Source organism: Odontomachus brunneus, unplaced genomic scaffold, assembly GCF_010583005.1.
Source record: "Odontomachus brunneus isolate Ranch 3 - 2012 unplaced genomic scaffold, Obru_v1 Obru_scaffold_082, whole genome shotgun sequence".
Taxonomy (NCBI): Eukaryota; Metazoa; Arthropoda; class Insecta; order Hymenoptera; family Formicidae; genus Odontomachus; species Odontomachus brunneus.
The window spans coordinates 462,335-485,100 of NW_022639532.1; the positions used below are offsets into that span (position 1 = coordinate 462,335).

At 43.0% G+C, this 22,766-nt stretch overlaps 7 protein-coding genes across 7 annotated transcripts in view; 4 read left to right on the forward strand and 3 right to left on the reverse strand.

Annotated features, from left to right (window-relative positions):
• Window positions 1-59: 59 nt before the first annotated feature.
• On the reverse strand, window positions 60-2,038 carry LOC116847698 (protein lin-7 homolog C). Its single transcript, XM_032822976.1, has 5 exons — window positions 1,775-2,038; window positions 992-1,033; window positions 807-919; window positions 487-732; window positions 60-413 (listed from the first exon to the last, which is right to left on the reverse strand). The coding sequence occupies exons 1-5, from the start codon at window positions 1,809-1,811 to the stop codon at window positions 255-257; spliced, it is 597 nt and encodes a 198-aa protein (XP_032678867.1). The 5' UTR covers window positions 1,812-2,038; the 3' UTR covers window positions 60-254.
• Window positions 2,039-2,090: 52 nt separating this feature from the next.
• On the forward strand, window positions 2,091-3,295 carry LOC116847699 (enkurin). The gene is made up of 3 exons (XM_032822977.1): window positions 2,091-2,536; window positions 2,749-2,907; window positions 2,979-3,295. The coding sequence occupies exons 1-3, from the start codon at window positions 2,357-2,359 to the stop codon at window positions 3,156-3,158; spliced, it is 519 nt and encodes a 172-aa protein (XP_032678868.1). The 5' UTR covers window positions 2,091-2,356; the 3' UTR covers window positions 3,159-3,295.
• A 1,163-nt stretch (window positions 3,296-4,458) lies between these two features.
• Window positions 4,459-7,222, forward strand: LOC116847700 (calcineurin subunit B type 2). The gene is made up of 5 exons (XM_032822978.1): window positions 4,459-4,619; window positions 4,825-4,864; window positions 5,097-5,308; window positions 5,801-6,010; window positions 6,095-7,222. Exons 1-5 carry the CDS (start codon window positions 4,617-4,619, stop codon window positions 6,140-6,142), a joined length of 513 nt encoding a protein of 170 aa, XP_032678869.1. The 5' UTR covers window positions 4,459-4,616; the 3' UTR covers window positions 6,143-7,222.
• A 1,571-nt stretch (window positions 7,223-8,793) lies between these two features.
• On the forward strand, window positions 8,794-14,148 carry LOC116847678 (serine/threonine-protein phosphatase 4 regulatory subunit 2-like). Its single transcript, XM_032822925.1, has one exon. The coding sequence runs from the start codon at window positions 9,023-9,025 to the stop codon at window positions 11,492-11,494; it is 2,472 nt and encodes an 823-aa protein (XP_032678816.1). The 5' UTR covers window positions 8,794-9,022; the 3' UTR covers window positions 11,495-14,148.
• Window positions 14,149-14,380: 232 nt separating this feature from the next.
• LOC116847679 (ATP-binding cassette sub-family B member 10, mitochondrial) lies at window positions 14,381-17,802 on the reverse strand. Its single transcript, XM_032822927.1, has 3 exons — window positions 16,622-17,802; window positions 15,185-16,293; window positions 14,381-14,797 (listed from the first exon to the last, which is right to left on the reverse strand). The coding sequence occupies exons 1-3, from the start codon at window positions 17,217-17,219 to the stop codon at window positions 14,537-14,539; spliced, it is 1,968 nt and encodes a 655-aa protein (XP_032678818.1). The 5' UTR covers window positions 17,220-17,802; the 3' UTR covers window positions 14,381-14,536.
• Window positions 17,803-20,248: 2,446 nt separating this feature from the next.
• Window positions 20,249-22,002, forward strand: LOC116847647 (eukaryotic translation initiation factor 3 subunit F). The gene is made up of 5 exons (XM_032822853.1): window positions 20,249-20,419; window positions 20,670-20,839; window positions 20,920-21,102; window positions 21,378-21,599; window positions 21,677-22,002. The coding sequence occupies exons 1-5, from the start codon at window positions 20,311-20,313 to the stop codon at window positions 21,848-21,850; spliced, it is 858 nt and encodes a 285-aa protein (XP_032678744.1). The 5' UTR covers window positions 20,249-20,310; the 3' UTR covers window positions 21,851-22,002.
• Window positions 22,003-22,013: 11 nt separating this feature from the next.
• Window positions 22,014-22,766, reverse strand: part of LOC116847646 (actin-related protein 10) — a 4,424-nt gene continuing 3,671 nt past the window's right edge. The window contains exon 5 of the mRNA XM_032822852.1: window positions 22,014-22,433. Within this exon, the coding sequence (XP_032678743.1) occupies window positions 22,101-22,433 (333 nt within the window). The 3' untranslated portion in view covers window positions 22,014-22,100. The remainder of the gene's footprint in view (window positions 22,434-22,766) is intronic.

Here is a 22,766-nt window from a genome sequence, read left to right on the forward strand (position 1 = left end):
CTTTGCACCACAGTATTTATAAAAAAAATAAACTAATCTAAAGAATCGTCAGCGTAATATTTAAGGGCAGAAAGGTAACAGATTATATTTATTGATGAATGGGGGAGAAACATGAATATGTATGTTTATATATTCATTAGAATATATCCGAGTTACAAGTCGTAACTATCGCCGCACACAGCATGAAACGTGCGAATACAATAACTGATGATCACTTGCTGAATACAATGAAGCGTATTGCACCTATATATCGTTTATTGCATATGTTGGCGTCTACGAGCAGCTCTCTGTTTATCGAAACGTAGTTCCATCTCTTCTAGAACGCGCGGAGTATAACGAACTACTAATTTCACGGAATTCTGCGCCTGCTTCAACAATTCTACCGCCTTTTCGTGGTTTTCACCTTCAACGCACTGAAGAGCAAATTTCATCCTGGTATTCTTTGCAGTATGAAAAGAATTAAACGAAGGAAGGACTACCACTCACCACTCCATTGACAGACAACAGCTGATCTCCGCGTTTTAAACCGCCGTGTCTGTCGGCAACTCCACCGGGGATGATGCGAGATATGTAAATCGGCGAATTTTGCTCCTTACCTCCCATCACATTGAAACCAAGCCCCTCCTCGGTCTTGGGCAGTTCTACCACGCGCGGGTGTGCGTGACCTTCGCTGGCAGCGAAAGCAGCAACGGTTGCTTTAGCTGTAGCAGATGCACGCACATCCTGTGAACCCTTGACAGAACAGTCAATGATTGTTATAATGGCAGTGATCGATGAGAAATTGGTGTGTCACTCGCTATATTTACCTGAATGTCGACAGTCTCATACACATGCTCATATACTTCTCGTACCGCACTAAGGAAATCACTTTGCAACACTTTCTGCAATGCTGCCAATTTGGTGGTGGGAACCTCTCCGCCTGAACATCATAAATATTGAAAAAATGATATCAGTAGCAAGTGGAAAATTGCTCTATTGTGTGACTACATACCCTTTTGCAACTTGTCTAACAATTCTATGGACCTTTTGACATCTAGAACAAAGAAAGATAAAATTCTATAAAATCTTTGGCCCATATTCTCTTTTATCCAGGAAAATACTTCTGAATGTGACTCAAAGCCAATTAAAAGACCTATGAGTCATCAATGAGTTTCTATCAATATCGCTTAAATCTTAATCTAAGTTTCATGCTTGGTTCTACAACTTACTTTAACTTGAAATTAACTCATGAAAGACCTTTCCAAATAAACTTTCATGATCACATATTGTATGTATATGAGAAAATCAACCAATCATGACCCATGCAATAAGAAGAGGCTTCATATTAGATGTATTTTACATTTGATTAGCCAATTTCCTTGTGCATATAAATAATGCAACTGTGTAAGTTTGTATAGATCTCTAAAGAGTTTAACTCTGATTAAAGTAAGTTAATTGAGCCTGAGTCTTTTTGTCTGAATATATAGTTTAAACTCAAATTAAAATCATCTATGTGCTTTTTGTCTCCTGTTTCTTGCTCTGTTTTTTTTTTTGCTAAAGGCTTAAGATTTCAGTGAGAAAGAAACAAGAAGCAAAAACGATTTAGATTAAGATTTAATCGATGTTGGCAGAAATAGGCATTAGAAACACTTTTGTTGACAAAAGAGAGTTTAGAGGATATGGCCCATCAAAATTATAATTCATTGAGCCTATACTGCTCTTTTGTACTTCTACTCTATTTTTCTTTATTTTTGTATTTTGCGAGAGTTAATTTGGGTGGAGAATGAGAACTTACCCTTCGCTAAAGTAAGAGGCTCGCCCATGGTTGCCATTACTTTTATATTTTGTGTCACACGGCGTATTTGTTTTCCACCTGTTAATTAAACCTCAACGCGTATGTGCATAACGTAAAGATAAAATATAAACAAAGTACGGACCAATATAGCGTATTTGTACGCGAGAGGAAAACCTCCGAGTACCAACAAGTATATTCTGAAAAATCAATTGATGCTTGTTTTTCATTCGGTCATATGGACAAATTTATTAATCAATGAAAGTACCGGAATTGCTCACCAGTGGAGCTAAAATCTCTCTTCCCCCTCTTCGTCAGTGAATCTTACAAATCTGTTCGTTTTATTTACACTTTAGGTCTGTTCTTTGTAATTAAACTAGTCCATACTTTGAAACTTAAAAAAACAGATATATAACTGTGATCTGGTATAAAAAAGAGAGAAAGAGAACCAGTGCAAGCAAGAACAGCCTGTTCGGCTAAAAAGAAGAGACCATTTGCTCGTTGCTGCAGTCCCGCCGAATATGCGGAAAGCGCGACTAAAACGAACGGACCTTTCGTCATGCCGGCGGGAGAGCGAGCGATAAAATGGCGGATTTTCCGGAGAAATTGGCCGTAGCACGGGGGAAAGATTTCGTCAAACAAAATATCCTTCGCGTCAAAAGTTCCTCCCCGAAAGAGCCCAAGCAGCGCTCCGTCGACACTCGTTACGGCGACACGCGTGATCTGAAAAATAGCGGACTACTTCCGACTTACGTGCACAAGAAAGTACGAATGTTATTTCTGTCGTTTGCTCATTGGGCTCGTCTACGATGCGGCGTAAGCTTGGCGTGAAGGTCAGAGTGAGAGATGAAAGTAATTCATTTCTGAGCTTGAGCAAGAGAAATACTTTCGATGTGAGGAAGCAGAAATGATAGGCGTATCGTGGACGAGCCTACGCGTTCTCGACATAATTTTTTAACGTCTTCACGTTCCTGCAGAATTATGGCAAGATACCGAAATTCGTGGCGCTTGGCACAAGAGCCTCCGTGAGCGTAGAAACGGAAACTACGAGACACCGTGATCTCGATGAGGACAAAATGCCCGTGATACCCTTGTGTCGATATGTCGACAAGGAAGAGCGGAAAATGTTGTTGGATGTAGGTATAGATCCGTGAATCCACATTCGTTCTCAGAATCTCAGTTAATTCCTTCGATTATGTGGAAACAGGGTATGAAGGAAAAATGGGAGAGTTTGATGAAGCAATTCCAAAGATTGCCATTGACCATCACGCTGGCGCACGTGCAGAGGAAGGCCAGGTTGGAGCGCGAGTTGCAGCAGCTCGAAAAGGATATCGCGATTGTCGAGCGACATCCGCATATGTACGTTTACGGCACCGACGACACGTAACAACGTCGACATGCTTTACGATATTTCGAGACGTACGGGGAAGAAATGTATCCGTCCTATCACATTCCTGTCGATATGTTCCGACAATATTTATACATTGTACGTGAAAAGATGTATAAACGATTAATACGATCGAGCTTCTTTCTGAACAGCTTGATTTCCTTTACCAATTCCACGTAATGGTACATCAGTATTAAAATTTCCACCTCTTGGGGTTGACTTTTCTTTGATAACTGTCAGTTAGGTCATACGTTTGTTTTTGCTTCAAATTAGACAGAGGATATAGACAGTTGAGTGAAAAATTATAATACTGATGTTATATTACTGTTAAAAATCGATTCTTCAATAGCAGCTTAAAATTAGATTGAAATTAAAACTGCCAACACGTCAAACCCGCGTAGCGTTGCGTCAGGGTCAGTGTCATGTCGTTGACCTTGCGTTTCTCATAAGTTGCGAAATCTGATGGCGTCAATCCGTTTCGCTGAAAGCGCGCCAAAATCTGATCGCCATTCCGTTGCATTCCTAGACTAAGTTCGTCTTGCACGCTTTCGTGCTGAAAGCACCATTCTATCTTTCTTTGATATAATGAATGATAAAAATGGCATGAAATTTGACAGCATGAAGATAAAATGTGCAAGACGAAGTTAAGGCCTTTGCACGTAGAAAAATTTTAACTGTAACCGTAAGGTTAAATAATTGACCGAGGAATAATTGACTGTGATTGGTCAGATTGGTTAAAATTTTTCTACGTGCAAAGGCCCTTAGCTTCTTTTTCGAGAAAAAAATTTCAAAAAATTTCCTTCGAAAAGAACGTTCTGGAACACAACCCTGGTAACCATGAAGGAAAATTCACATCTTTGGTTGCATCCCAAAACATCTTTTTCGAGGAAAATTTTACTCTTAAATCTATAGTTCATGTTACATATACTATAGACTTAAGAGTAAAATTTTTCTCGGAAAGGACGTTTTGGAATGCAACCTTGGTACACCAAAGTGATGAAATATGATAATTGACAGTTTCTGTTTTTCTACCAGCGCGATTGGCTTTTCTGTCAAAGGTTGCTTTCCAACAAGAGACACAAGTCGATACAAACATCATTCTATCTTTGTTCCACATTTAGTGAGTAACAAAGATAGGATGATACTTGTGTCGATTTGTGTCTCTTGTTGGAAAGCAACCAAAGTATGAATTCTCCTTGAGAGGAAAGATGTCATGTAGAAGTGCGATCTCATAGGCGACAATGACGACGACAAATAATGGGTCAATATAACACCCATTCGCAACGGACGACAATCGGCCGAGCTCGGGAAAACGTCGATACACACCTCCTCCTTCTCCCCCTCCTCACTTCGCCCCACTTCGCGGCAATTGTGTCCCAGCTCCGTCGTGCTATCCGCTACAAAACACTGGTGTTTCCCGAGGCATTTTTCCAGCGGATTAAACGAAGCTAGTCAGAAATGGTAATCGTCAGCGCGTCCTGTACGGACACCCGAGCCCGCGACGATCCTCCCGCGACCGCGACACCGCGTCGCGCGGTCCTCCCGGTTTCTCGACCTCGTCCTCGCATACGAAAATAATCTCTCGCGAGCGATCTGTTTTTATTGAGATATCTCTTGCGCCTATGTGTCAAGCAGATCTGTTTCAAACAATCTGTCTGTCTTGCAGGGTAATGAAAGTTCGATGCCCCTGGAACTCTGTTCAAACTGTAAGTCCCTTCAGTCACTACCTCGAGTTGTTTCAATCCGAGTATCTCGAAGTAACCTGACTTCTTATCGGGTGGTGTTGTGCCTAACGTAACGTTTCAACGAGCAAGTGTGCAGTGGAATTGCGTTGTTATTATTGCAAATTTGCGCGCTCGTAATTAGATTCTTGACGAGAATCCTTCGAAGAAGGATTCGCCCCGACAATTCGCTCATACGTGATTTTTAATGCTCTAGTTGACGTGGACGAAATCAGAAGACTGGGGAAAAGATTTCGGAAATTAGATCTGGATAATAGCGGCGCTCTCAGCATCGATGAATTTATGTCCTTGCCTGAGTTACAACAAAATCCGTTGGTACAACGTGTTATCGACATATTCGACGCGGACGGCAATGGAGAAGTAGATTTTAAGGAGTTCATTCACGGAGTGTCTCAGTTCAGTGTTAAGGTAATATATCCCAGATAGATTTTCATAACAATCATGACATGAGACAATTATGGTGGAAGTTTTACAATTCTTTTTGTTATATTATAAATATATAATGGTGTAAATACATAAATCATTGAGTTTATATCATGTATAACGATGTTAGTTCTGTATTACATCGATGCAGCAAGGAATTTATTTAAAGTTACTCCCAGATTCTTATATTCTTCATTTTGCATGACACTATTTGGAACAAATTTTAATCATTTTCTTCATATTTCTATTTTGTTATTTTATTTGATAAATATGTGTACAATCTGATCAGTCATAAAGAAGTCACATCAAAGTTGTTGCATTTTGTGATTTAATATATTTAAAGTTTACATAAATTAGTTTGTTGGAGATCCTGTCCTCCACAAACAGTGTAGCTATCTATCCTGTACAGAAATAATTGTGCAACTTGTAATATATACAATATGTGCAGAAATAATGATCAATTTGTCAATTTGGCAGGGTGACAAAGAGAGCAAATTACGATTTGCTTTTAGAATTTATGATATGGATAATGATGGTTACATAAGTAACGGGGAGCTTTTCCAAGTGCTAAAAATGATGGTCGGCAATAACTTGAAGGATACACAATTACAGCAGATTGTTGACAAAACAATATTGTTTGCTGATAAAGATGAAGATGGCAGGATTAGTTTTGAGGAATTTTGTTCTGTAAGTAATTGTCAGCACTTGGAGCATATTTTCCTACAAGCTGTGTGACACATTATAGACATGCACCTTTTATGATTGTTTTAGGTTGTTGGTAATACGGATATTCATAAGAAAATGGTAGTTGATGTTTAAGCTCCAAATTCGCGCAAACAAAACTCTTAATTTACAATACATGGTACATTAATTGAAATCTACAAATTCAATATTAACAACAGATTTATGGGATAGTTCTAAGTAACAAAGATCTGTTTAGAGTGAATTCACGTCATTATTGTTCCAAAGCCTTTAATCATTATGAGTCTGTCCAAGAGACAAAAATTCACAAGGTATGTCAGACCAAATGCAGCACGAATATTAGGTCAGTATGAAGCACACATGTCTTGTATTGTGTGCTAAGGAATGTTCTGGAATCAGATCAAACTGTCTTGAGTGTTTTTTCAATGACAAAGAACAAAAGAGCAACGGAATGGTTACAACGTGCAATTTGGTATTTTATATTCAATACTGAACTAAAAGTTTTCGAAAATTTTTTTTTTTTTTTTTTTTTTCAAAAGTTTATCAAGCGCCTGCTGGAGGGAACTTTGCGCATAATTTATACCTTCCATTAGTAACACTCTTAGTGAGGAAGCACGAAAGTAAAGTCAAGAACGTCACCATGCCATAAACTTGTCGTATTTCCTTCGCTGTACAAAAAGGAGTAATCGTTAACATTGTCATTAATAGGTTAACATTAAAGATTTTATTCGATAGCCACGGCGAGTCCGTGGTTACTATTATTTTAAGCTATTAATATTTTACAAATGTTATAGATAATTCGATATACTTCATATTACGTTTACTTACAATATAAACAATAATCATTGATTGTGCATTCGAAAGAGGGATACCTGGGGAGAAAATTGTGTGGATTCGTAAGCAAAGATACTAATTATTTAAGTCGCACCACTTTGTTGGCCGTTGCGTGTATAAGTTATGTATCGACATGGGATGTTTGTAATTTTCGAGAGTGTACGATTTATTTATTTAGATATTAATTTATTCATGCGCGAGTAGCGAGATGATTTGCCATTACGAAATGTATGGAGGTATATGTAACGGATAAGAGTTTATTTTATCTTTGTTAATTCTATGTACACGTACGATGTTATATGATCTTATCGTGTCTAAACTTGAAAATTGTGAAATATATATTGAAATTAATCTCTGTACAGATACCAATGTTGCGTCTTTTCATTTTTGTGAAAACACGAAACTCGTCGATGTTTCAAGTCTTCTGCATATCAAAGTACGAACTAGAAAAAGGAGTAAATATATGAAATATATGCATGAAAATTGAAAATACTGCAACGTGCAAAGTAAAATTAAAAAAGTCAGCAAAGGTGAGATTTCTCGAAGATTTTTTAAAGGAATCGTGTTTTTCACACACTGTTTTTCCAAGAGCTGGAAGTTTATTGGCTCTCCCGCGTTATTTTTGCCGCGCGAGAAACGTTTCTGTAGAATCCTGTGTGCAGAGGTCATTAGGTTTGTTTGCACTTTTGACACTTTTATACCTATATTTTTACGCTTGTACACTGGATCTCTCTTTAGAAATAAAAACTCTCATTGGATTTCTCTTATCGCGTCTAATGTGCAACGGACATTAGATACAAGAGTATGAAAAGTGCAGGTAACGTGAATAAACCTATTATTCCCAGTTGTGGGTTGCATTCTAAAATTCAACTTTGGTTACCATAATTCTATATTTCATGTTACGTATACTATAGAAAATGGTAACTAAGGTTGAATTTTGGAACGCACCCCAGGGTGGCGATTTTCAACGTCATGCGAATGAGATGTGCATACAAAAATTCTATAGTTCACGTTACACAACTATAAATTTTCGCATGCGCATCTCATTCGCGTACTGTTGAGAGCAACAGACTTATGCAGGATTTACATCGCGTCTGATGTAAGACGTACGATATCCAATAGGAGAACAGCTTTCCAATGGAGAATTGAATTTTCTATAAAGGGACATCTACAATAAGTAATAAGCAGTAAGCAGTAAGTAGTAAGTAAAGGCCATCACACACAAAATTCCGTAATCGAGTATTCGGCTCTTCGTAATAATGGAGAGGTTACGAAGAGCCGAATGGGATTGGTCGATTTCTTTATGCTTACGTTTTAAGTTCTTACGGAATTTTATGTGTGATGGCCTTAAGCAATAAGAAGTAGGAAGTAAGAATAAGAAATTGACCAATCAGAGCTGATTATCCTTCTCACATTCGACTGTGGTTGGTCAGTTTCTTAAGCTGGTGGCATATAGAAAAACTTAAGCGTCTTCTACAATGGCCGTAGGAGTAGTAGTAAGAAATAAGCAGTAAGCAAATTGACCAATTCCATTCTCATGTTTCAAAAATAATCGATTGTGATTAGTCTATTTACTTACTGCTTATTTCTTACTACTACTCCTACTGCCATTGTAGAAGACGCTTTAAGCAGTAAAACGTAAGCAGTAAGTAAATTGATCAATCACAGTCATTCATTCTTCTTACGATCCAAGAATCAACGACTGTGGTTGGTCAATTTGCTCACTGCTTACATCTTACTGCTTAAGTTTTTCTATGTGCCACAGCCCTTACTCTTACTTCCTGCTTTTTATTACTTACTTCCAATGTAGACGTTCCTTTAGAAAGCTGTTCTCCTATTGGATATCAGATGTCATACGTCGGATATCGAACGCGGTGTGAACTCTACATAAAGCGCTGACGTTGCGCGCCCGAATACAGCCAACTGCCATTCGAAGAGAGCGACACGACTCAGCAGTGTTGGCGACACTGCCGTTCTCCCTCCTGCCGCTGTATATCATTGTTGCTGTTTTGTGGCCGGTGTATGTTGGCTAGTTTACGTTTTTCACTCTTAGTTGTCCTCCTCGCGTAGAGTACAATTCTCCGGTGATATATCACGAGGTTGACGCGACGGATCTCGTTGACGGGGACTCATAGGCGCGAGTCGTCGGCGTTGACAGGGAAGATGGAAAACTTGGAGGAGGTGCTGCAGGCGCTCGACGAGTTCCAGAAGATGCGGCCGACGGAGATACCGCGCGAGCTCGAGGAGTACCTGTGCTGGGTCGCCAAGACGGGCGACCCGGTGTATCAGTGGCCGATGATCAAGACACTCTTCCGGGAGAAACTCACTCGCGTGATGACGGACTTTTACGAGAGCTGCCCCACGTTGGAGCTCGCGGCCTGCCCCAACGTAGAACATTTCAACTACGACACGATGAAGAGCAACCTACTCGAGAGACTCGAGTCGTTCGCGAACGCGCCCTTCACCGTCCAACGGATATGCGAACTGCTGACCGCGCCGCGGAAGGAGTACAATCGTGTCGACAAGTTTATGCGCGCCATCGAGAAGAACATCCTGGTGGTCTCGACGCGCGAGCCTGGCCCCATAAACAGACGCGGCGAGACGGGCGACGGCATGGTGAACGGCTCCGTCGAGGAGGACACCGCATCGGTCACACAGCAGCAACAACAACCACCGCCACCGTCGCCGCAGACGACACAGTCGGCCGCGCAGGACGTCGAGATGGAATGGGAGAAAGACTGCGCCTCGACCGTCACCATCAGCGTGCACACCGTCGAGAACGAGACGTCTCTGCTGCACACCGTCGTGCCAGGCGCCGCCGCCGCCGCCGCCGCCGCCGCCACCGCCGCCGCCAATTCCGCTGCAGCCAGCACGGGCGGCGCGTTGGCGAAGAACGCGGTGTTCTCCGTGGACGAGACCGCCCGCGAGAAGCTGGAGCAGGCGGTCTCTAGGAGCGACCAGCTCACGACGTCCAACTTCGTCGGCGCCACATCGAGCTTCTCGGCGATATCGAACCTAACCTCACAAGTAGAACAGTCGCATGAGCCGGTCGTGGCCGCCGCGGCCTCGGTAGTGCAGAACCTGTCGACGCCTGCGGAGGCGATCGTCGCCGAGGACTCGCTCGGGAGTGCTGACGTGGCGGACGTGATCATGAACGAAGATACCAACTCCCAGGCTAGTTTAGACATGGAGAATGACGAGGTGGATCCGGCGACCGCGGTAACGACGACTACAGCGACGACGACGACGACGACGACGACGGCGGCGGCGGCGGCGACGGTGACGACAACGCCGGCAACTACGTCGCCGTCGACGACGGCGTCCACCACGTCGGCGTCATCCTCACCGTCGTCGTCGTCATCGTCGTCGTCGTCGTCGTCAATGTCATCATCATCATCGTCATCCTCGACCTCATCTTCATCGTCCTCCTCCTCTTCCTCCTCGGCGACTACCACAGTCACCGTGGTAGCTACGGTGATCCCGTTGACGACAGACACTACGCGGAACCTGCAAGCCGCCTTTCAAGCGAAACGTTTTGAGGATGCCGACGAGAAGTGCTCAGACAAGCCAAACGAGAAGACAACTGCGGCGGCGGTCGCGGACTCACCAGGCCTCGTTCATTCCACGAAGAGCGGCGAGGTCGCGGAGACTGAATGCGGCGACGTAAACGGGATACCTCGCGATGAGAGCAGAATAACGGAGAGCGACTCGTTGAAGACAGACGTCGAAGTGGCGGAGGTCGCCTCGGGCGACGACGAGGCTGGCGACGGCGTCGTCGCCGACGAGGAGCGGCTTCCGAGCAAAGTAGAGGAAGAAGCGGAGGCTTCGCCTCGGCTGGACGACGTGGACGAGGAAAAGTCGCGCTGCCAAGACGCCGGAAGCGCGGACATCGCGCAGATGGTGTTCATCGAGACCGCGGAGGACAACGCTATCGCGTCCGACGAATGCGCGAATGCGTCAGTAGTGTCGCCCGAAGCATCACGCAAGACGGAGAAGACCGAGTTGCAGCCGAAGGGAACGTGCGCGACGACGACGACCACGACGACGACAGCGAGCTCCTCTCCCAAGGACAGCCGGCTGCTGCACGACCAGACCGCCAGCGAAAAACCCGACAGCACAGACGTGGAGCAGGTTCTAGAAACCATTCCCAGGCTGGGATCTCCCAGGAGCGACGAGCAGATGGGACAAGAACTACACGCCGAGTTCAACGGGGACGGCACGAAGATGATGAAAGTCTCCAACGACAAGGCGGCTCTCGTTGAGTCCATAGTGGTAGAGCCGGCTAAGGAGAAGGCCAGGGAAGTGACTGCGGTCGAGAAACTCGACTCGACCGTGTCTCCCGTTATCGAGATGATCCCGTTATCGGACGGCTCGGTCACCGACACGGTCGTCTGCCCGTGTCCGCAGGACGACGCGTTAATGCCCGTTGCGGAGGACGACGGCACGACGGCTGAACAGGTGAAGGTCAAGCAGTCTTCTGTCGTGGAGAGCGCAGCCTGCAGGAGGGAGCCGCACGACCAAGTGGAGATGATGGAGGTGGACGAAGACGAGGAGTCAGCGTCGACGTTCCAGCAACAACAACAATCGGACGAGCAGATGGAGGACGAGACGATGGAGGAGTTGTCGAAGAGTTAATCCAGACGAGCCGGCCGAGTCTCACCGACCTCTCCTCTCCCTCTGCTTCAACATTTCATACTTGTTCCCCGGCGTGTGACGCCGACGACACGCCGGGGCACGTCGGATGCATCACAGACGCTTCCACAAGCTGCCCGTGGCGGCGTAGCTCGTGCGAGATCGCAATGTCGTTTCAGGGACAAGCGAGAGCTGGCGGTGAACTTTCGACGGGACCCTCTATATTGTCCACAAAACTCGTACATCTCGTTCGTCGTTCTTAATTTATTCCGGCTGCATCGTTGGGTACGTCGTCCCACGGGGAGAACTCCACACACACTTATACACGCGCGCCGACGAGATGCGTTTTTTCTAACTCTTCTCGGAAGAAAAAAGTACACAGCCTACAATCCGCGGAAGGAAAGAGAGAGAGAGAGAGAAAGAGAGAGAAAAGAAGACGGAAAGTGGCGAAGAGGCGTGAGAACAAGGAAGATTGTAATGTCGGAGCCGCTTGTATAGAAAAGCCCAGGATTAACGGCGGATCATCGAGACGTTTCAATATAAATTTATACACGAGTACCGAGTAGTTGTCTGCTTAGATTAAGGTTGTGCCTGTATTAACTATTGTGTATATCGCGTATCGGACAAGTTTTACACGAACAATTTGTCGATTCGAGAAGCGTGACACAACGCACGGGGTACACCGCGGATGCGGATCCCCCGGCGTCCACGGGACGTGTGTCTCGCGGCCGGGGTGAGCGAACGAAGCCGCGATTGTCGCCGCAGCGGCCTTATAATACTAAGTTTCGATTAAACGTCGAGTGTCCTGTCCGACGACGAGAGGCTGCGGCATTAGTGGGAGCACACCCTCGGGATTAGTCGGAGACTGATTCGTTCTCCGCGCGATGTTCATCGGTGGGTGGCGTAGCAGCGCGGCACACTCGCGGAGACGTCGGGAGAAATGGCGCTGCTTCGAGGAGAGGAGCTGTCTGTCGAAACTCGGTCGAGGCTGATTCTTAAGATAGTCATTGCGGTATGGTCAATCGGGGGGCCGGCGTGTGAATTCAAAATAGCGGATCTTCTATTGTCCATGGTAAGGCGGAAGTACCAATGTCTGCAGGACGCTCTCAGATCCTTATCCTGAGCTGTCTTTTAGCGATAAAAATATCTTTAAATGTAACTCATAGGTTTAGTCAGCCTTCAGCCTTCAGTCACACTCAGAGGCACTTTCTTATTGATAAAAGAAAATTTAGGATAAGGATCTTATTATTTCGGTCTTTAAATATTTATTTATACGCAAGGCTATTAATAGTTGCTACTTGAACTCATCTCAAGTGAGATGATGCTCAGATTTGAATTCAGAGTTAGACGAGTTTTTCAATTGAATCGTGATCACTGATATAAATTTCATATACACCATGATTCGACGGAGAAACCTGGATCTAACTTTGAGTAAAAATCTAAGGCTCGTGTTAATGGCTATTACTTAAAACTTGTCTCAAGTAAGATTCTCAGATTCGAATTCAGAGTTAGATGAGAGTTTTTCAGTTGAATCTGATTGCAGATATAGACATCACACATATTATATGGTTTGTTCCTTTCAACTGCTGCACCAATACCATAAGTTAAAGTGAGACAAATATAACTTTCCTTCAATCTGTGGCTCCTGGCAATTAAATGCTCCTACGCCATTTACCAGTTATCATATTTACGTATTATATTGATTGGCCGGTGTACTCGATTCAAAATTTCTGTAGCTGCTTGTGAATAGATTATATTAAAAATCGAAAAAGAAAATATGAAATATTATATTTCTTGGAAATATGTCCCAAAAAAAAAATCACAGGTCACGTCCGAACGTGTTCAAACACGTCTTCACGTTGCGGCGGTTAAGCCGGAACTCTGAGACAAATATATTTGTCTCATTTAACTTATTGCATCAGCGTAGTAGTGAAGTTGAAAAGAATAGACCAAGACTGAAAAGCTAGGATCTAACTCTGAATAAAAATTTAAATATCTTATGTGAGGTAAGTTTCAGGGAACGACTGTAGACACGGGCCTAAGAATATCCACAAGATAAGATCCAAGCATTGCTACTTTTACCTTGCGAACCGAGTACTTTTCATTTATTATGTGTTGAAGATACACGAAGAGAGAGCGAAGTCAATAACGCGAGCTATGTTTCGCGATCGGAGACATGGCATCCTGATTCCTTCCAATTCAGTACCACTATGATTTTCGCTGATAAAAGAACACGGTCGAAAAGTTTGAGAACAAGAAAAGCCGCGTGAATCTTCTATGACGCTAATTCGAAAACAAAGAAACGAATGGGACGACCGAGCTTTTATTACAAAAAGGAAGATAAAGCGATAGAAAGAACATATTGAAGATCGATCCACGCACGAGTATCCATTGCAACGTGTGATTCGAGCCGCTTGCAGTTCTATCTATGTATTTACACAAAATGGCATTACGAGCGGATTCGGACTTGACGCGGATCTAATGAATCATTGTTAGACGAATATCGTAGGAATGGGATAAGAGTAATATAAACTAATAACATATACACGAAATACACACCCAACATACACACATACAAACATACATACACAAATGTGGATATCTGAAAATAGCTCTGTACATTATTTTATAACAAAATATATAAAAATGATTATCGACTTTTCTTTTTTTTATTCGAAGCGTATACCCGTCACCTCATATCACTCCTGAAAGAGAGGACAGTTGTACCAGAGCACTCCTGCCGCTAGCTCTCTGTTTCCACGAACAATGCGTCACGTATGCTCCTTGACACCTTTCGTTTCATCGGTGACAACTGCATAGCATTTGGGATGTTACACCGTTCTGTTCTCATTCCGCGCCGAGCTTTCCGTCCGAATGATGACGTCAAGATAAGCGGTAACTAATTTTATTAGTCGTTCGAGATGCCTAAAAGTAATAAATATGTACATATAATACATTCAAGGACACACGTGAAGAGAAGAGAGCATTTGAACGAATCGACGAGTGGTCATCCGCTCGGTGATTCCTTTCTCCATTTTTTTTTCTCTACGTGAACGTTTGGTGCTTCACTAATTTTTTGAAGTGACCGTTCTCCAAGCTCATCAGCTCGACGTAGGAGCCGGTCTCCGCCACCCGTCCGCCGTCGAGCACCACGATTTTGTCAGCGTTCTTGATCGTGCTGAGCCTATGGGCGATGGTTATCACCGTTCTGCCACGAATGGCGCGTTCCAACGCCTCCTGGACGAAATACTCGCTCTCCGCGTCTAAGGCACTGGTCGCTTCGTCGAGTATTAGGATCTTTGGTTTCTAGAACGCGAAGAGACGGAAGATAAGAGAGATATGCTACTTGTAAACAATCACGGAAGAATTTAAGGCTCCTGGCTCTTTCGATTGATGACGTTAGAAACGAGGAAATGCATTCCTTCGCTCTGACATCATAAATCAAGATTGCCGCCATAGCCTTAATTTTTACAGATTAAAAAATTTACAACTTGATTAACGCATTCATCAGCATTCATCACATATGGGTAACAGTAAAAATTGATTTTGTGTGCCCGAAAATTGATTATTAAACTAAATATGTTTTACACAATTGTGTCAAAGAACAAAAAATTATATAAGACGGTCTGTGGAGAGAATTCCCTAAGTAAACCTTAATGGCGCACGTGTTAATTGATTTACGGAACGATCTACCTTAATTAAGGCCCTGGCGATCGCGACTCGTTGACGCTGCCCGCCGCTGAGCGCGATCCCCCTCTCCCCCACTATCGTGTCCAATCCATCCGTCATCTTGTCCGTGAACTCCAACACGTGCGCCAGCCGCGCGGCCTCCAGCACGTCGGCGTCTGACGCGCTCTCCATCCCGTACAATATATTCTCCCGTATCGAGCAGCTGAACAGAATCGGCTCCTGAGACACCACGCTGATCTGCGACTTCACCCACGAGGAATCGAGCAGACGGAGATCGTGATTGTCTAAAAGTATCGATCCTTTCGTGGGATCGTACAGCCTGAGCAAGAGAGACGCAACGGTGGACTTGCCAGAGCCCGAGAGCCCCACGATGGCCGTCATGGAACATTCCTCCACGTTCAAGTTGAAGCCTTTCAGTACAGGCACCGTGTCGCGCGTTGGATAGGCGAAGAAGATGTCGCGAAACGCCACGTTGCCCGACAACTCCTTGTCCAAGACTTGCCCGCCTTGAATAGGGATGAGCGGCTGTCGATTGATCAGCTCGAAGAGACGAGTGTTTGCGCCAAGCGCCTTGTTCAGCTCGCTGTACGCCGTGGACAGCCCGTTTAGAGATATGCCCACGTAGCCCGCGTACAGCAGAAAAGCGCTCAGACTGCCGACCGTTATGTCGCCGCTCGACACCATGAATACGCCATTGTAGAGGACCGAGAGGGCGATTGCGTTCCCGGAGAGGCCGGTCATGCCGAAGAATAAGCCTCTGTAGAGGCTCTCCTTGTAACAGAGCGCGAGAACGTTCCGCAGCTTCGCGCTGTACCGGCCGATCTCGCGCTCTTCTTGCGCGAATGCTTTCACGGTTCTGATGTTGCTGATTCGCTCCTCGGCAGTCGTGTTGAGCACCGCGAAGCTATTCTGCAAGTCTTTGGAGACTCTCTTCAACACGCGTCCCCAAACAGCCGCGACGACCACCACGGGTGGTACTATAGCTAAGCCGAGCAGAGCGAGCGACGGCGATACGTAGAACATCATGGACACTCCTGTTACCGCCATGACGGCGGAACGTAGACCGTCCGAGACGTTGGACGTAACGGCGGAGCTGATAAGCTGTGTGTCTCCTAAAAAAGAAAAGAGAAAAATGTAAGATTGAATAAAATATCTGTACATGGAACGACACTCTTCAGCCCTGGTCCATGATAATTAGCCTTTTTGCTCAAAGATCAGAAAACATAACATAACAGTAACATGACAGTAACATAATTTTCTAGTAATTTCTTTGCATTGTTAGAAGTTATAATGCTTAAAATGAGTTGTGACATCTGGATTTGTGGAAAATATTCTTTGCCAAGAAATAGTTTTAGAGCAAAAGACAAAAAGCTTTCTACGACCACTGTGAATCAGGACTTGTGTGAATATGTTAAATTTGATAGAAGACACAAAATATACCAATCAATCTCCCAACTAGTTCCCCTGTGCTCCCCTTATCAAACATTGCTGTCTCTTGCCGAAGAATAGCAGCGTAAGCTTGTTTCCTCAGAGATTGTGTAATCCTGTGTCCTGCTGTGGACATCAAATAAACTCTTCTAAAGTTGCTCAGGCCACCTATGAGAAATACTACAAGCAGAACCAACGTTAGTCGACTAAGATTCTCTTTCATCTCTTCTTTCTTCGCAGTGCTGATAACATCTATCACTTTGCCGAAGCAAAAGGGCACAGCCATCGTCACACTGGACGACACCAGTAAAAATGCGATGGCCTTCATCAGGGTCCACTTCTCGGGCGCGGCTAATAGAATCAAACTCCTCAGCTCCGAGGTCTTTTTGGCCCTTTTAGCCGAACGCGTGACGAATGTCGAGACGTCGGATTTGACGGTGTTGGTTGCGTGATGTCTTAAACCAATGAAGGCCGCACGGTTCTTCTTCGGCACTTTGATGATCCGCGTGGCCAGGTAAGAGTCGAATAACTTGTGCGACACGCTGATACCGCGACATCCTGCTTTTCGTAGGATGCCAGGGTTAGACAGCAATTTCCAGAGAAGTGTCATTTTAAACGCAGTCTGATTAGCGTAATGCGTGACATCAGCTCATAAGAGTTTAGTGAATGGAAAATAAATTATGTACACGCGCGCGAAAGACAACCGCGTTCAGTCAGACTAACCTCAAACTACGACTGTGCGAGATTTTATACCGCGGCTACGTGTATGATGCGGGTGAATTTTTGTAAAAATCTAGCAAGAGAAACACTCGATCAATCGACCGTTTCGCGATAATGCGTATCAGTACTAGTTGATAAGTACTAATCCAGGAAGATTTTTCGTAAAATTATGCTCGCCACTGTCACGTTTTCTCCGCACTTTTGCTCAATTATTAAAGATCAATTGTATGAAATCTAAGTAAAATAAACTCTTCACGTCTCGCTGATAAACTGCCTCTATTTAGACAATCATCAGCTAACTTGTCAATCAATGGGTAAAATATTGAATAACAATCATGACTCGTAGATCTTGAAAGTTTCACGCTCGACCAACACGATTGTTAATCATCATAAGTTCAAAATATATCGATTCCCAAATGAGTTATTTCACGTGAATTGAAAAGATTCATATAGACGAGTTTGCATGAAAACCATGAAACGTAGGAATATCTGAACTGAGCATCAGGCATTTTCACGGATGTGAGGATGAAGTTTTAGGACTATCGCACACAAATTGACATAACTGCACATGCATAGCATAAGATCGTATGGACCAATGAGCATCGAATATTAAGCATCGAACACCAATATGGCGACTTAATACTCGATGCTCATTGGTACATACGGTCTTATGCTATGCATATGCAGTTATGTCAATTTGTGTGCGATAGCCCTAAGGGTTAGGGGAAATATTCGCCATTTTGGGCTGCATGCCGATTCTCCATCCGGCGGAGATCACCTGGGGTACGTTCGTTTTGGACGCTCACATACTTAAAGCGCTCACGCTTATGAGCGCTATTTTTGCCCGGTTACTTTGATTTCTAAGCGCACTCATCGAAAAGATCAAAACCGTTTCCTTTGGCTGTTGTAAGCAATTGTGAACGTAAAAATGGAGGATAAAGATAAAGAAATTGTTTGTGTATTTGCTCAAATATTAGTTTCATTAGATGTTTTTGATGATAACGAAACAAATAACTTATATAAAGAAGAATTAGAAAAGTATTTATCCGTAATGATTGAATCGATAAAAAAAAAAACAATACCTTGGTTAAAAAACTATGTGGAAGTGATTGTACCATTATACAATGATGAAGTATTTAAGTCACATTTTAATAACTTTGCACTTTATAACTTTTGTTTTATTTAAGATCAACGATTTTAACTTTCATATTCATGTTTTATACAACAAAATATGAAGATTTAGGTAAATTTGTGAGAAAGTCCGTTTCCTTCATCAAATGTATTACTAGTGTTGCTGAAATATTACTTATTTTTTTTTTAAATTACTGTTGGACAGTGCTTTATTACTCAAAATAAATATGATTTAATAACAAAAATAATAAATTTTTATGAGAGGTGTCCTAAACTTACCTGTTTCTACACGTTTTGCCTCATTTGATGTAACAACAAGTGTATACATTTTATTATTTGTAACATCTTGCAGAGTTACTCTGGTTTTATTACTCTCGTTGGAAGTCATTTTGAAACACTATTTCACTTTAAGGTTTATATTGGAGGTTAGATTGCGTCGATTTCATCGACGCAATCTAACTTATCGTTCTCTTTGGAAAATAAGCGCTTATAAGTGCTCACGCTTTTACTACCCTACCTCGATAGAAGAAGTGAATGTAAGTGCGAGTTATGACGTCACGCATGACGTCAATATGCAGTTTCTAAGCGCTTATAGCGCCAAAGTAAACGACGTGAGCAATATTTATAAGCGCTTAAAGCGCGTAAGCGTTCAAAACGAACGCACCCCTGGTGGTTCATCAAAATTGATATATACATAGGCTGCGTTCCGAAATTCACTGCCAGTACTGAAATTCTATAGTTCATGTCACGTATACTATAGAATATCAGTACTGGCAGTGAATTTCGGAACGCAGCCATAATACGCGATATATGTAGACCCATGGCAGATTTACACTGCGTTTCGATGTACGATGACACCAGGATGATACGATATCCAATAGTAGAGTTTCTTTCCTAGGGTGCGTTCGGGGAGCACGTTACCATCACTACCATATTATTCTATCTTTATCGTTCCCTAGATGTACAAGGACAGAATGACACGGTAGCGCTAAATAGTGCTAATAGCGTTCTTCGAACGTACCCCTAGAGTTTCTGATATTTTTGTCTGCAAAGAACCAATTCTCCTATTGGATATCGTTGTCGCATGTTGGATGTCGCGCAGTGTAAATCATGTATTTTTAGAGTTATTTTGAAATATAGATTAATTATTCTTGCGTCTGCACAATCGCGCGGCGTAATTCTATAAAGCATTCTCGCCTTATAAACATACATATTACATTTTATTTACATTTTTTAAACAAATTTATTTAATATAATAGAGCCCAGCAACGGTATCCCATTTTGCTTGTCCTACATACTATCAGAGAGAAGGCTGAGAGCGGTCACGCCATACGTTTTGGCCGACACCGATTTTCACGCTATTCGATGCGCCATCTGCACCCATTTTTTAGGTGGAACTACGTTCCCTACGTCCATTTTCAGACGCTGCCGGTAAAGTGTCGATTTGTTGCGTGTTCATTCTACGCCCATTTTCTGGCGATTCGTGTCCGGGCTAAGCGCATAATTGCGTGATTGAAAATATGGACTGTCCATGTTCTTAACCACGCAATTATGCGCTTAGTCCGGACACGAATCGCCAGAAAATGGGCGTAGAATGGACACGCGACAAATCGACACTTTACCGGCAGCGTCTGAAAATGGACGTAGGGAATGTAGTTCCAGCTCAAAAATGGATGCAGATGGCGCATCGAACAACGTGAAAATCGATGTCGCGGTCAAAACGCATGGCGTGGCCGCTCTCAGGATTTTCTCTGATACTATCTTGATACCGCGCATGCGCATATAGTCTCTCCAATGTCGTATAGCACTTGTCCCAGAACACGTTCTCTTGCTGCGCGAGACACGTAAACATGGCGCTTAACCTCACCGTCAAAGTGCATCCCGTAGTTCTATTTCAAATCGTTGATGCCTACGAACGACGGAAAGCGGAATCCTTGCGGGTTATCGGTACCTTATTGGGTAATGTATACATTCACATGAAACAACAGCGTGGAACGTCTTACGTTTTCGCTCTGCATTCGGTCGCATCAGGGATCGTATTCTTGAAAAGTATCGCATATATTACGATGAAAAGCTGTAATAACATGAACTATAGCTTCGTAGAAATATTATATGATATTTTTCGAGAATAAGGCTCCTGAAACGTTTGAGCGCGATTTTTAACAGCCGCGCTCTGATCGACATGTGTTCTGATTTCACTAAATGACAGGTACCGTGGAGAAAGGCATTGTCGAGGTTACCAACTGCTTTTGCGTGCCTCACAAGGAGTCCGAGAGTCAGGTGGAGGCCGATTTAACCTATGGTATGGACCTGTACGATTTGAATCACAGAGTCAATGCGCAAGAGAATATTGTTGGTTGGTGGGCCACTGGCAATGAGGTGATCTCTTTTCTACTTCTTTCTCTTTAGTCTTTTTGTAATGTATACTTCCAAATTTCCAAGTAAACATATTGTTTCAGGTCACTACACATTCGTCAGTCATACATGAGTATTATGTGCGAGAATGTAATAATCCAGTACATTTGACCGTTGATACCACATTAACAAATACTACAAGAATGGCGATTAAAGCTTACGTATGTGTCCCATTGGGAGTGCCCAATGGAAAGCAGGGATCTATGTTCACACCGGTTAAAGTACAGGTTTGTCAAGAGATTAGTTTGGCAAAACATATGATACTTCTAACAAACTTATATTTGAGGTCTTTTATCTGAGATTGCCAGTGTATAGTTTATTTTATGATACTGTGTAGCTCTTTGGCTACACATTGTGTCTTAAGATGAAGGCAACTGATTTATTCCATATATGTTTTGTAATTATTATATATCTTATATCATTTTAATTTTATATATGTTCTAATTATTATATATATCTTCTCATATGCTGGTGTTTAATAATGTTGGATCTGTTTGTGCAGATTACATGCTACGAGCCAGAGATAGTAGGATTGCAATTATGTTCCAAGACTCAATTGCAGACCCACGTGCAATTGCCTAGCATGAAATCCGCCGGAGGAATAGAGCCCATGATGGATCTCGCGCAAGTCTCGGAAGCTTGTTCCAAGCTCTCTTTAATGCTGGAGCAAGTGCTCACGTATGTCGATGATGTTCTGGCTGGAAAACAATTGCCAGATAATCAAGTAAGCGTAGACATATGACAGTTGTTACTTCCAGAGTTTGCCGTTACACAATATCAATATCATTTTGCCGTTTTCAGGTGGGCAGAGCGCTCCTGGACATGGTGCATTCCGTGCCGAAGATGTCCAGCGATCAATTTGACGAGATGTTCAATAGTAACGTCAAAGATCTTCTGATGGTAGTCGCATTATCTCAGCTGATCAAGACGCAGTTGCAACTCAATGAGAAACTTACGTTACTTACGACTCTGTAACGAAACGCGTCTGGCCAAATAAAAATGAAAATATGAAAATATGAAAAATAGGAATGATAACGATGATGTTTTATACTCCGGTTTTTACGACGTTTCTTACGACTAAAATATTCTTTCGCGAAAGGATGACTTTTAATAAAGTATAAAAAGAGCGACTCCGGCGTTGACTGAGAGACATAATAAATAAAACGATTTACTTCGCCTTCTATACATTAGATTACAAAATTTTAACGTTAATTCGTAAGACTCCTCATACTTCGTACGATGTCTCATCTTTCTGATTGTCCACGAGACTGCACCAATCGGGAACCCGGCTCGTCTTCAGATACATCTCCTTTGTTAAACATCGCAACGGCAAATCTGTTGTACCGAAGATAGCACCGCCCAACCACACAGTGTAGTTTGGTTTGCTAGGCGCTCTGTGAAACGCGAACGATTCCACTTTCAACTTATTTTTATATAGATCACTCTTGACTAAAGCCAACAATTCAGACTTCAGACGGCTCGCGAAACCCTTCGCCATCGTCGTCCCACCGACAAGTATTATATTTTCAGCCAAGACGCATCTCGTGTCCAAAGGGCACTAGAATGCAAAGTTAGTCATTATTATGCGACGTTAGATATGCTTCTTGTTATGAAAATAAATCCTGTAGATGTATTACTATGTTCTATTAGAAAAATACTATAGATACTGGCTCTTATTCTGAACTCACTTTTATTGACAAAAGTACCTCTAAATGTAACTTATAAGCCTTCTGATTGGATTATAAACATGTTTAAGGCTCCTGGGGAGTCGCATCATCCATCTCTTTTTAATGACGTCAGAAGCGAGAAAACGCATGCTAAAAATTCCTGCAAAATACGTCGAGATAAACAGATATATCCACAAAACGACATTTGCGATCGATTAAGTACA

Excerpts from the sequence above, each read along its gene's own strand:
- LOC116847700 (XM_032822978.1), top strand. Across the intron at positions 5,309-5,800 it reads TGTCTCAGTTCAGTGTTAAG|GGTGACAAAGAGAGCAAATT; the intron begins GTAATATATCCC and ends TCAATTTGGCAG. Across the intron at positions 6,011-6,094 it reads GTTTTGAGGAATTTTGTTCT|GTTGTTGGTAATACGGATAT; the intron begins GTAAGTAATTGT and ends TGATTGTTTTAG.
- LOC116847698 (XM_032822976.1), bottom strand. The coding sequence starts at position 1,811 with ATGGCAACCATGGGCGAGCCTCTTACTTTAGCGAAGG. Across the intron at positions 1,034-1,774 it reads GCCTCTTACTTTAGCGAAGG|ATGTCAAAAGGTCCATAGAA; the intron begins GTAAGTTCTCAT and ends TCTTTGTTCTAG. Across the intron at positions 920-991 it reads GTTAGACAAGTTGCAAAAGG|GCGGAGAGGTTCCCACCACC; the intron begins GTATGTAGTCAC and ends TATGATGTTCAG.
- LOC116847647 (XM_032822853.1), top strand. The coding sequence starts at position 20,311 with ATGGCGCTTAACCTCACCGTCAAAGTGCATCCCGTAGTTCTATTTCAA. Across the intron at positions 20,420-20,669 it reads GGTTATCGGTACCTTATTGG|GTACCGTGGAGAAAGGCATT; the intron begins GTAATGTATACA and ends ACTAAATGACAG. Across the intron at positions 20,840-20,919 it reads GGTGGGCCACTGGCAATGAG|GTCACTACACATTCGTCAGT; the intron begins GTGATCTCTTTT and ends ATATTGTTTCAG.
- LOC116847678 (XM_032822925.1), top strand. The coding sequence starts at position 9,023 with ATGGAAAACTTGGAGGAGGTGCTGCAGGCGCTCGACGAGTTCCAGAAG.
- LOC116847699 (XM_032822977.1), top strand. The coding sequence starts at position 2,357 with ATGGCGGATTTTCCGGAGAAATTGGCCGTAGCACGGGGGAAAGATTTC. Across the intron at positions 2,537-2,748 it reads CGACTTACGTGCACAAGAAA|AATTATGGCAAGATACCGAA; the intron begins GTACGAATGTTA and ends ACGTTCCTGCAG. Across the intron at positions 2,908-2,978 it reads AGCGGAAAATGTTGTTGGAT|GGTATGAAGGAAAAATGGGA; the intron begins GTAGGTATAGAT and ends ATGTGGAAACAG.
- LOC116847679 (XM_032822927.1), bottom strand. The coding sequence starts at position 17,219 with ATGACACTTCTCTGGAAATTGCTGTCTAACCCTGGCATCCTACGAAAA. Across the intron at positions 16,294-16,621 it reads ACTAGTTGGGAGATTGATTG|GAGACACACAGCTTATCAGC; the intron begins GTATATTTTGTG and ends TTTCTTTTTTAG. Across the intron at positions 14,798-15,184 it reads TCGCCAGGGCCTTAATTAAG|AAACCAAAGATCCTAATACT; the intron begins GTAGATCGTTCC and ends TTCGCGTTCTAG.